Source organism: Microcebus murinus, chromosome 8 (genome assembly GCF_040939455.1).
Source record: "Microcebus murinus isolate Inina chromosome 8, M.murinus_Inina_mat1.0, whole genome shotgun sequence".
NCBI lineage: Eukaryota > Metazoa > Chordata > Mammalia > Primates > Cheirogaleidae > Microcebus > Microcebus murinus.
The window spans coordinates 41,954,902-41,967,459 of NC_134111.1; the positions used below are offsets into that span (position 1 = coordinate 41,954,902).

General features: G+C 37.4%; 1 protein-coding gene across 1 annotated transcript in view; it reads right to left on the reverse strand.

Annotated features, from left to right (window-relative positions):
• The window catches only part of FAP (fibroblast activation protein alpha), a 68,692-nt gene that overhangs the window by 12,898 nt on the left and 43,236 nt on the right, over positions 1–12,558 (reverse strand). The window contains exons 17-20 of the mRNA XM_012760390.3: positions 10,572–10,619; positions 5,553–5,651; positions 5,011–5,080; positions 4,080–4,274 (exon numbers count right to left, since the gene is read on the reverse strand). Coding sequence (XP_012615844.1) covers positions 4,080–4,274; positions 5,011–5,080; positions 5,553–5,651; positions 10,572–10,619 — 412 coding nt within the window. The remainder of the gene's footprint in view (positions 1–4,079; positions 4,275–5,010; positions 5,081–5,552; positions 5,652–10,571; positions 10,620–12,558) is intronic.

Consider the following 12,558-nt stretch of genomic DNA (forward strand, 5'->3'; position numbering starts at 1 on the left):
AGCAGGGGTAGAAAGAAGCAAACTGGACCAGCCATTGCAGAAGCCACTGTAGGCGACAGCAACGGAAGGAAGGAGAAGACCAAAGCGGGAGGCATAGCCCCAGAAGAACACTACTTTTTGTTCCATTCAGTTACTGTTAATGCCCTTTCTCATGAGTTCTTCTCTGGAAGTAGGACTGAGTGATTTTCATTAGTCGAATAATGTAGTTTCTTAAAGGGATTTCACAGCAACCATTTCACTCCTTGCATTGATTCAACATGCACGTTTCCGATGCATAGAGGAGTTGGGCAAATGCCCGGGACAAACAGATGGGAAGAGGCCCCGTTAGTCACAGCTTACCCGACACTGATTCTGAAGGACACTGAGGAGTCTACAGGGAAGAAATGCAGTAGCAAACGGAAAGTTGCTACCTGTGTGGATGCTGCTCATGGTAGAGCAGAGGAAGTGTGCAGCAAATTGTGGCCACTTCAGCAGTTCTTGCACAAACTCCAAAAACCAAATGAAAGAAGAGAAGGCTCACTTTCTTGTTAAAAAAACAAAAGATAATCTTGCTACTAGTGCCTGAAGACAGTTCTGAGCCATAAAATCAATGGTGATTTTATGATCTCCCAGAAAGCTAGTAATCATACTGCCTTGCATCTGGGGTAAAAGGCAAATAACAGGTGATACATGAGAACAGGAAATTCTTAACAGCTTTCTTCCTAGGTTTATTCTGAAACGATGACATTTACAGGAAATGATGGTGCAATAGTTAACATGGAAATGAAACATTAACACTTAATGTGGCAGGAGTAGGTTAAAGGTTAGCTAGATAATCTGGGCACTACGGGACCAACAAGGCTCTATAAAATTCACCTTCAAATTCTGAAGAGCTTCCAGAAGGGTTATCAGAAATACTGTTGATAATGTGGTTAAATCAACAAAATGTTAGTAACAAATGAAAAGGATGTTTTTCTAATTTTGGAGGCTGGGTTGGACTTTATAACTTTTGTCTCATAAAAATACATGCCCCTAGGCCAAGGTCAAGTTAGAATTCTAGTGATCAATTATTTTCCTGTTTTGGAAATGTTCTTATGGATGCCATCTACAACAGCACGATAGAATATTTCTTCTCATACAATCCTTCCCCACCACTAACTCTCAAGCTTTAGAAAATTTCCAAGTTGTGGGAATGTCAAAAATGTCAAACAAACCTCAAATGAACAGAGTTGCCCTTGCAACCACCACAGTTTTATGGGTCTCACATATGTACCATTTGCAGAGAAACCTGAAGAAAGCAGGTCTTGGTTTCACTTACGTTTGTGACTGCACACGCATCTCCTTCAAAGCATTCTCATTTGTATAGACAAAAGTTACGAGGTTGCATGACTTCTTTTTTTCCCCCTGCTTTTCCTTGTTTAAATCTATTTATTGGCCTTGACTAGTATTTACTGTTGCTTCTGAATATATACATATGATTTTCTTTTGGCATATAGAAAATTTAGCCAGATTGCATTTTATAAGAGATTCAAAGGGACAAATTTCATTATCTGGGGCGAATTTTGAGGGCTACAACAGAGGGAGTATAATCACAATTTCCCAGGTCAGGCATTGGGTATCTGATTTCTAAAACACTTTTTTGGGAGATGTGTGGTTGAATCATTCCAGGATTATCATTATAAGTCTATCCTTTTTAGCTTCTGTTTTCTCAAAGCATTGGGTTCCAAGACTTGCTTTTCATACTTGCATAATAACGATTTCAAGCAAAACCAAGGCCAGCCTTGGCTGTCATCTCCACTATTGCTTATATGCTTTGCATGGGCCATGCAGCCGCCCCACGTTCACTGGGGTGTTTAACGAAAGTTCTACCTAACAGCAATGTTGTCCCCTCAGAGTGCAGGTGGCTTATCCCATTTTACCAGATTGTAAGTGCATTGAAAACAGAGATTGTAAATTGCATAATTTTATACAGAATCCACTGCAATGACGTATTTCTGACTCAGGGGGTGGGGAGGAGGAGCATGGGCAATATAGGTAACAACATTTGTACCCCCATAATATGCTGAAATAATTAAAAAAATAATATTTGATATGTTGCTGAATGGCTGAGAAAATGAGTGAACATATGTCTGCCCTGTAGCAGGAAGACTTTCTTCAGATTCCATTATAAAAATGGCTCCAAGAAAGTAAAGGTATCCAATTACCACCTCTAGTCCATCTTCAATTCTAAATGCCAAAGAAAATTGGTATTACTGTGACAATCAGTAGAAGGTAGAATTTGTGGCTTTGTGTCCTATATGTTGAACATTATTGCTCAGGTTCAAAATTTCGCTTCATCCAAGGAACACATTAAGAAGCTATTTCTTCTTAAGTTTAAAGGCTGCATTTGTGTAAATAAATGCACAAAAGTATAATGATGAATTTTGGTGTTATCGATGGATTGTGGTCATGATCATGATTGTGATTTTTTTCTTTTCTTCTTTTTTTTACTAATTAATGCCAAAAGAAACCACTTTTTAGCTCTACCAGCTTTGGAAACTGAATTATAAGTGAAACATGATTTTCATCTTTGTTTTCATGTAGTCCCAGGATTACATGTCCTTGATGTTTACTTCATGGCTTAAATAGATGTGAGCCATGGTGCCAAAACAAAAAAAAAAAGAAAGAAAAAAGAAAAAAAAAAGTCCCTTAAGGAATTAAGGCTATAATTCTGACAATTGTGATAATATTCTCATTTAGGCACACTGTAGTCTGTACATGAGAAACTGATGCCTCAACAGAGTTATTCTTTGTACTATCTCCCCCCTAAACATGTTAACAGTGGGAAGGCCAAAACTCTGAATCAGTAAGACAAAGGGAGCCAACCTCCTAGAAGTTAGGAGTGAATGATGGCTACAGATTTTAGAGTGAATAGCCTACTTACTAATTTGTCATATTTTACTCAAATAGACTTTGCTTTTAATTGAACTTTTTGTATATAAGTGTGTATGTGACTGATCATACAATGGAAGAAACATTTGAAAATATATGGGTTATGATTACCTTTCTATTTTGAAAAATAATTACTTGTGAATTTAAACTCTTCTGCTTTGATTACACACAAAAATATAGAAAAGTGTTGTCTGGGGCTGGCTCCTAGCTGTTCAGTGCGATCAGTGTTGCGTAGGTTGCATTGAAATAAGTAACTATTGATGACATTAAAGTGATAAAAGAAGTGTACTAATGAATTTCTATATTTCTCTTTGCCCATGAAACAGTGTTTCGCCTTTAGCTGTCATACATTCCTATGCACCCATGACTGAGAGTACAATTAGCCTGTTCATTTTAGGTTTATAAACTACTGTTCTCTAACTTCATCTACTCACACCATAATAACAGAAACCCAACAACTGCAGAGACATTGCCAGACGAATCCTGCACAGTGTTTCCAAAGAAGCAATAATTTTGGTGACAATATTCTTTTTGTTTCAGGAAAAGATGATTGAACCATAAATTGTGGTTGAAAATATAGCTGGGAAGAAAAAAATCCGATTATGAATCTGTCTTTCCTCTAAATGTTTTCATAATATAACTTCTGTTATGTAAAATGAATGTGTTTTTGTCGAATGAAAATAGGCAAACACTTGCATGCTACCAATAGCCCACTGACAGCTAGTTTAACCACAAATAAAATGTCCAGCACCTAAAAGTAAGTAGTATTGATGAACTCTTGGGCCATGTATAAATGTACGACATAGAATTTATAATGCTTCAGCAAATCCATGTGTTTAGTTTTCTGGAGGTCACTAGAGTTACACAAATTTTCTGCCACTTGTGAGCTATGGTAATAAATGAAAGGATATTCGAATGACTGACAACACATTGAAAGAGGGTATTTGTTTCTTGGCACTAGGAATCATTTTTCTACACATTTATTAGCCTTCTTCCATGAATAATTTTTTATATTTGGCAAAAATGTCCTTTTAAAATTAATGGTAGTTTTACACCAAGTTAAGAAAAGAGACAAAAAGAATTAAATCATTAAAAATATGGAGAAATGCAATAGTGATTGTGTGACATTTGTTGTGTGGTGACATCTGCTTAAATGAGAAGGTGCTCACCTGACAGCTGTAATCTGGTCTTCAACTTCATAAACACCCAGCTTTCGATACACTGCATACAGGAATTTGTCACCTTGGAAAGCTGTTCCTCGACCATCCACCAAGGCAATGACCATCCCTTCCTTACTTGCAAGATAAGATATCCAATTAACAGAAAATACAGACCTTACGCTCTGACTGCAGGGACCACCATACCTAAAGGGGAAAAAAAAAAAAAATCTCTGATTCCTTTATAAAACTCAACTTCCCTGTCTGGACAAGCATTGCATCTAGTAATTCCCAGTACAATTATGTGATAAAATAACAATGGCGTTAGAACTGGCTCAAAATCAAGAAGAGAGCAGGCTTTTCCCAGAGGTTTGCTACAAGGAAGTTGTTTTGGGACACAGCCTCTCCTATTCCCCAAAACGGATACATCTAGGGTTGGCATTTCAAGGAATATGTGTGGGTTTTTCGTCATTTCTGCCACCTGCCACTTGCTAAAAGCAGACATAAGATATACTAAAAAAAATGCATGGTGTTTTAAGCAAATTGTGTGTAGGTCAGCACTGATTTTGGGTGTGATTCCACTAAATGTATTCTATTCCTTTATTTCATTTCTAACTCAATTACATAAGACGTTAAGATGATTTACAATATTTTTTTGGCTGCAATTTCTCTATCTCAAAGGTATTCTGACACATTCGGCAATTTGCCATACAAAAGGAAATTCAACACAGCAAATGCAAGCAAGTCCATCTAAAATCTCAAAACTTCCTCAATCCATTTTAAATAGCCATATTTTATTTACTCTGATTAGTTGAGGAATATATAAAAACAGCATCAATAGGAACTGTTACCAAGGAGAATGGTTCATTCTATTTCATAAATGTGTATTTCATCCAACATATTTTCAGTAAATAGTTTTTACACCAAAGAAAATATTACATACACTTGAATTAGCAAGGGATACTTCTTTGATCTGTCAAATTGAGGAGGAAGAATCATCTTGTACCATAAAGCTTTGAAAACAAAAAAAAAGGAGAAAATTTTTATTTCACAATACTCATGGCATTATTTATTTTCTTTAATAACAATATACACCATAAAATCAATTTATAACTACTAAGTTGTTAAGAATTGAGAACATACTTAAAATTGATTTTTATTAAGTATTTTATGTTTACAAATGACTGGAAATCTTGAATTACTGTTTGTTCTAGAAGCATACATTCTAAAATTAAAATTAGATAAACTCTTTTTAAAAAATGTCATTGCTGAAAGGGAGCTATGGAAAAAAATAGGATCAGCTATATTCACAAACATACTAAATGTATTTAGTAAAACTAAATATTATTATACTAAGATTGTTTTATATAAGATCCTATAATATAATATAGGGTTTGGACTGTAACATTTACCCTATAATTTTTTTAAAGTAAGAAAAGTATTCGGCTTCATTTCTATAAATGAGAAGTTTTTAGAAGATCTTACTAATTTCATCCACTTCAAGTTTCTTAATTTCCTCTTTAGGCATCTGGATATTTTTCAGAGCATTTTCCAATTCCTTGTTGTCTTCCAGGATTTTGATTTCTTAAATAAATAAAATGTTCATTTTAAATTAATTACATTTCCATTAAAAAATTCCTTTCTTAAAATTCCTTTGGCTTTAATATAGATGACACTGAAGCTGTGTAAGGCTTAAGAAGTTTCATTTTGACAAACATATTTATAATCCAGCCGTGAGAGCAGATGAGTTTATGAGGGCATCACATTTTAATCATTGTCTTCTAAACTGATCCTTATGGCATCAAAACGCATTTTGAGCTGAATCACAGAAGTAACAATGTGTATTCAATCACGTTTTCCTATCTCCTACTGTTTGTTTTTCAACTTAAAGTCATGTTCTGACTGAGTAGGCGATATTTCTTTTATCATCTGTTAAGAAAAAGTAGTAGAAATAAAATCTAGATTTCTGAGGTCTCAAATTTAAAATAATTGTGTAGTTACAAAACTTTTTTTTAAAATTTGCAATCGAAGTCAAATATTATTTCTGTGATTTTTAATATTTCTCTCTTTCTTAGGTTTTTCCTATTGTACTTGATTAATATAGGATGGTCTTTTTTTTTTTTTGTAACTGAATTACTGTTCCTTCAAATCCTTCCTTTCAGAGTTGTTATATATCTTAGTAAAACGACAATATGTGTACATACTGTGCTCTCTTTCCGTCTTACACCTTTAAAACATCTTTTCAACTGCTGTTTATACTTTAGTTCAGCTATTTTTCACACTTTAATCTTTGAAACTGAACAAATCCATTGATCTCCTGAATCTGTAGATTGGTGATACATGCAAATAGGTTTCTAGTAATAGAGGGCTTTTTATAGGTTTTCTTTTGAACTGGGATTGACATCAATATCTCCTAGAAAAAAGTTAGTCTTTCATATAATATGTGGAGTTTGTAGCTTTATATTTTAAAAGAGGATCTGGATGCCTTGTGAGATATAGCTATTGCTACAGAAGACATCCCATGGACTTCTTGTTTTTATGCCTTTTTGAAAAAGTGGTCGCTGGAGATAGGGAACTGGAGGAGTACTTGTAACTATACTAAGTTTGCCAAACCACTTCTCTTGTAACTCTCAGTTTTCATATACTCATGGCATTTTGCTCCAACATGTTATATTTAATCTTAGCACAAGTATAGATGTTTTGGGTATAATTTGTATAAGATACATAATGAATTTCACATTAACTTTGGGTAATCTATCAGGAAAGAGATACTTGTGACACCTTAAAAGTTAAAACCAGAAAAGTAAAATGAATATACAATTCTAAGTACAGTAGAGCCAACTCTTCATTCTCCTTGTGTGGATCCTGTACGTGGAGCTGGAATGGATGAAGGGAGTCCTGTGTGGAGCAAGTACACATAATGTCTGATTGATTGATTGATTGATTGATTGATTACTATTTTTATTATGCTACTACAGGTACTGAAATTTGGAGACAATATCCAGGTGTTGGTACATTGTTATGACTTTGACTCTTTCTCCTTTCTATTCCTAGCTATTGCACTTTTCCAATTCATGACTTAATGAAATTCCAAATTTAATTCAAAAGTTTACAAGTTCTTCTACAATCCAGAGTTGAATTTTTATGGATAGGGAGTGGGCAATTTTTCCACTTCTTAGAGCACAAATGGAATTTCATAGCACTATGGGGAGAGTAACTGGGCTTCTCTATGAGGTTTCACATTGAAAGCAAAGGGTGGTATAGTCCAGACTGTACCTTTCACTTTCCTTCACTCATCAGTGTATACTCAGTGTCTAGAACACTCAGAATCTAGCATCTGGCATGTAGCATGTGCTCCGTATATATTCGTAGATTCTTCATATGATGATATCAAGTTGTAAGAATGAGTCTTATCTTTGATTTTTGTTTAAATCACATTAAAATGCCATATTGCTCATTAATTAAATGAGGAGAATCTGTGGAAAAGCTGATAAATGAGGTCATCCAAATCAATTGGTTAACTTTAATGAGCACTTGCTGTGCCCAAAGCAACAAAACCCAGCTGGGCCCTTGATGTTGAGTGCCAGCTCTCCTGGGTTTCTGTAACACCTGGTTCAAGTACTATTTTGTATTTCCACATGACCTTACCCCTCTTTGCAGGGAAAATGAAGCCATTGCACTGTCTTCCACAATGTCTACAAACTGGCATGCAATCACACCAATCATTTCTTGATTCTCTCCATCACAGTGTGAGAGATGAATGCCATCACCTGTCTCTGGCCTCCATCCTCTCCCAACTTCTTAGGGGCTTCCTTCCTCTATGTCTTCAACTCTCCTTTTCTCCTAATTTCTTCCATCAGCATTTAATCATACTCAAATGTTTATCATCTTTCAAAAACAAAATTAAATCTCCATCAACCCTTTACAGCCATCACGCCACCTCTCCTCTCCTCTCATCACAGTCACTGGAAATACTGCCTCTTTTTATTTATTCATGCAGGCCTAACCTTACTTCAGTCTGGCTTCTACATCCACCGCTCCACTGAAACTGCTCTGACCAAGGTAATGTCAGTCTCCTTCTTGTTGCATCCATTATTCTAAAGCATGTCTTGCTTCATTCTCTGCAGCATTTGACACAGCTGAGAACTTCCTCCTTGAGATTTTTCTCCTCCCCTGCCTTCCATGGCACCATACTCCCCTTCCTATACTTCCTTCTCAGTCTCCTCCACAGATGCATTTTTCTCTTTCCATGTTCAAGTGTTGGTGTTCTACAGTTTTGTTCTAGGCTCTTTCTCCATTAACTCTATCTCCCCTTATTTTTCCCACTCTGCTGATCTCATCCATGTCCAAGGCCTTAGGAACCATGTGCTCCATAAACTAATGACTTCTTGATCAGTACAAACCCATACTCTGACATCCAGGTCTAAGACTCTGTCACTACAGAACACCTCCTCTTGGATAGCCCATCAAGCCAGTACTATCCTCTTGGATAGTTCTTCAAGCTCAACATTTAAAACCAAATTCATGATCTCCCCCAAAACCTGCTCTCCACAGTGGGTCCTCTTTTCCAGTGAAAAGCATTAATATCAAGCCAACCATCCAAGTAGTGTCAATCCTTCCTTCATATTGACAAGTCTCGGGATGTAGCTATCATCAGGAAACATTTCCTAACCCCAAAACCCAGATGAGGTGCTTGCCCTATACAAGCTTCCGTGCTTTCTGTACTTACCCCTATCTTAGAACTTTACCCCACTCTACTGTAACTGCCCATTCACGCATTTGCTCTCCCCACTGACCTATCCTTCCCTTGAGGACAAGGACAATGTCTAAGCCAGTATCTATTCATTTTATAGATCTTGCACCTGGTACAATGTCTGGCTTAATGTGATAGTTGCTCAATAAATATTCACTGAATAAAGATTCCTGGCACCAAATGCAATGTAAGATGGATGAAAAAACTACAAATACATAGAAGACACATCATCTGCTCTAAAACAGCAGCTGGACATTTATTAAAAATCCAGCATAACCAAGAGCTACTGAATTGGAATCTCTGTGGAGGGCCTAAGAATCTATATTTCTAATAAACATATCAGAATTTCTTCATGGAACTCTGCTTTGAAAGAGTTTGAATTCTTTTTTTTTTTTTTTTAGTTAGACAATATATAATTACATATGACATATATGAGAGTGATGTGAACACTGTACCTATGTTGTAAGTATTGAACGAAGCAATAAAGCTTCAAAAGCAGTACAAAGATTGGTATCTGCCAGGAATCTACCATGGATATTAAGAAAGTAGAAATCCATGCTATGGGAAAAGATAATTACACAGTCACGATAAAATGGGAATTATACACCTATGCTGATTTCCATTAAAACAAAACCTTACAGGCTTGAAAGGAGTATTGCTCTAAGCTTTCTCTTCACTGCAAATTGAGATGAGTCAAGTGGAGAAATGTAACACTGTTATTCTTAAATGTATTTCATTGTTAGATACAAGGTTAAAAAAAATTTAAAGTGAAACTAAATTCACTGTCCCATTATTACAATGCCTATCCTGTCCAGAGCTCCTGAATTGACTTCTCATTATTTTCACCTAGATTTGAACCATCTAGCTGACCGCCAAACTAATCCCAGTTCCCTGACTTGTCACCAAATCTGTCCATGGGCAATTGCGGACCTGGGTGCTGAAAGAAGTGGCATCTGCCTCATCATCCCTGTTCTCCAACAACTCCAGCCCTATAATGTTGTTTAATAGTAAATCAAAAGATAATGGAGAAACAGCAGGAAAAGTATCAGAGCAATTATACACTTGGATAAGTCTGTTGAGAGCAAAAACGGTCATCTTTGAGCTGTGAACTATTTTGAACCAATATCACAAATACAGGATAGAGGAGGACGGTCTTGATAGCAGTTGAAAATGGAAAGAGCCTCCAAATTTCAGGGCTCTCATATGTGGCAACAATGTGATGTAGCTGTTAAAACAAAAAAAGCTGGCATGACAGTCACTCTCTGCTCTGAAATGAAGTTCTACCTAGAATTTGTCTCCAGTTTGGGATGTTACAAAACAAAACAAAAACAACAAAAAAAAAAAACACACACACACAAAGCAACATATTCCTTGCCCCCACCCCCCCCAAAAAAAACCCAGGAATTCTATCTGGGTTGGGAGATTGTACTGAGTATGTTGTATGCTAAGTTTCTTTCCAATTCTAACCTTCTGTGCTTTTTATAAGGCTGGTTGGGGAACACAGGATTAAACCCTCTGATATAACTCATCTGTGTTATGTCAGGTTCTCACTGCAAATAATTACTAAATTTCATATAATCAGGTTTGACCCAAATAATACCCAAATCTGTGCAATAATAAATTGTGTGATAACAGGATTCCACTGTGGTCCCCCTTGTCGGTGTGGGGAAACTGTCCTGCTTTCTCTAGTGGAGCATCACAGAGAGCTCAGAATATCTTTGGATAAGATAACAGCATGCAAGAGAGAGTACCTTGATCGGTGTGGCCGTCATGAAGGGTAGAAATGGGGAGGCCTGGACCTGTGTGCAGGATGGAAACAAAAGCATGGCTTAGTGTTAAAATAACTCTTAGTTTTCAACAAAGGACTGCTGGAAGTATTTATGATTAGTGTCGAGCTCAAGTACATCTTTTAATTCTGCAGCTATTTTTTTTTCCCCATGGAAACATCACCTCTTAAGTCACGTTTAAACAACACATAAGATCAGAACCCAGTCAAAGAAAAGATGTGAGAGAAGCATTGCCAGTGCCCTTCTCCAAGAGTAATCCTGAATAGTTAATACCTAATTACACAAATGCACCCCAGAAGCTGCAGGGACGAATTGCCTTCTGGGGAGATGTGCGGCATGGATCCAGTTGGGCTGTGTCTTTATTATCAAATAACCTTCACCAGTACCCACATTGTATTTTCAATCTCGCTTCTTGGTTTAATGTTCACTTTATTTTGGTGGGTGAAATCTAGCATCTTTTTATATGGAATGTGTTTCTTTTTAAATATGCTATGGCAGGTCACATTCCCTGTGAAATAGACCTGGAACAAGGTTTAAATTTTATTGGGGGGTGATGCACACCTGTGGGAGAAGGGGAGGAAGAGTAGGGCAGGTGGGCTTCAGTGCTATCACAGAGACCTCTAGATGGCCTGCAGAGTTGTCTATAATGGGGCAACAAGCCAGGCTTCCACTCCCCAGCATGGAGCAGTCGTTGGATGTGGCCAGGGGGAGAGCAAGAGCCAGAGAGGGGGCTCAGCTGTGAGCTGTCAGCCACCAGCACGCTCAGCAGCTGGAGGAATGAGTGAGTCAGTCTTGAAGATGTGGGTTCTGGCTGGCACACCAGTGCCCACTATGTATTCCAACATAGAACCCAGCTTCTCTGTGCAGAAACTGACCATTTTAACAAGATCTACAAATAAACACTGACGATTCCTTACTTAAACTATAGAACTAAATAATACCTGGAAATATACTTTCAAAGGATACATTTGCTCAGGCAGTCAATGGGTTAAAAACAACAAACAGGTTGGGGGTAGATGTTCATCTGCCACCCCAGATGTGGTTGCTTCCTTCTATGTGGAGGGAACAGCTTTAGACACTAGCCCCCTGGCCCCAAAGCCGAGGAGGAATGACTTTGGTGAGTTCTGAGAAGATCTGGGTGTGAGTAGCTCCTTCTGTCTTGCTCCTGGCATCTTTCTGCCCGTGGAGACCATGCTTTTGATCTGTTCCTCGGTGCTGTACCTGTGGCGGTACCAGGCCCCATGCAGGAAGCCCGTGGCTGTCCTGTTGCACCTGCATTTGTGTGAGTAATTGTAATTTGGGGATGTAATATTGGGAGGCCACACACCTTAGCCACATTTTCCAACCAGCCTTTATAGGTAATAATAATATTTCGATTTCCTGCCTGACTCTTTAGTCCAATTCTGGAATGGGAAAAAGGCACACTATTTATTAGGCTTCCTCAAAACCAAACCAAAACAAACCAAAGAAGTTCTGTGTGGAATCTCAGAATTTTATAGAATGCAATTGCAGAGCTTTTCATTTTGGTCAGTTTTTCTTCAAAGTTAGCAAAAGGGACAAGCACTCCTATTACATGTTTGGCCAGCATGCAAAGAAAGGAGACCTGAATCTAAATTTCTAGACACTAATAAATCAATATCCACTCCTGTGAAAATTTCAAGGGTGTGCAGTTCCAGTAATGAAAACTCATGTATTTTTTTTTTCTTTTTTTTTAACCTCAATGATGAGACAAACTAATGACCGACTGTTCTTGACACAGGGGCCCGAGAGTGTAGTCATAGCAGCCTAAGTATCACTTGTCCAGAAACCCACCTTGTGTTGCTTTTGTTCCATCAGCATCATCAATATGATTTTACCTGTTTTAATCCTGTCATCTAAGACTTACTCACTGTCCCTCGGGAAGAGTTTGAAGTTACATAATGAGGCTTTACTCTTAGTCCTAAAGGGAAAG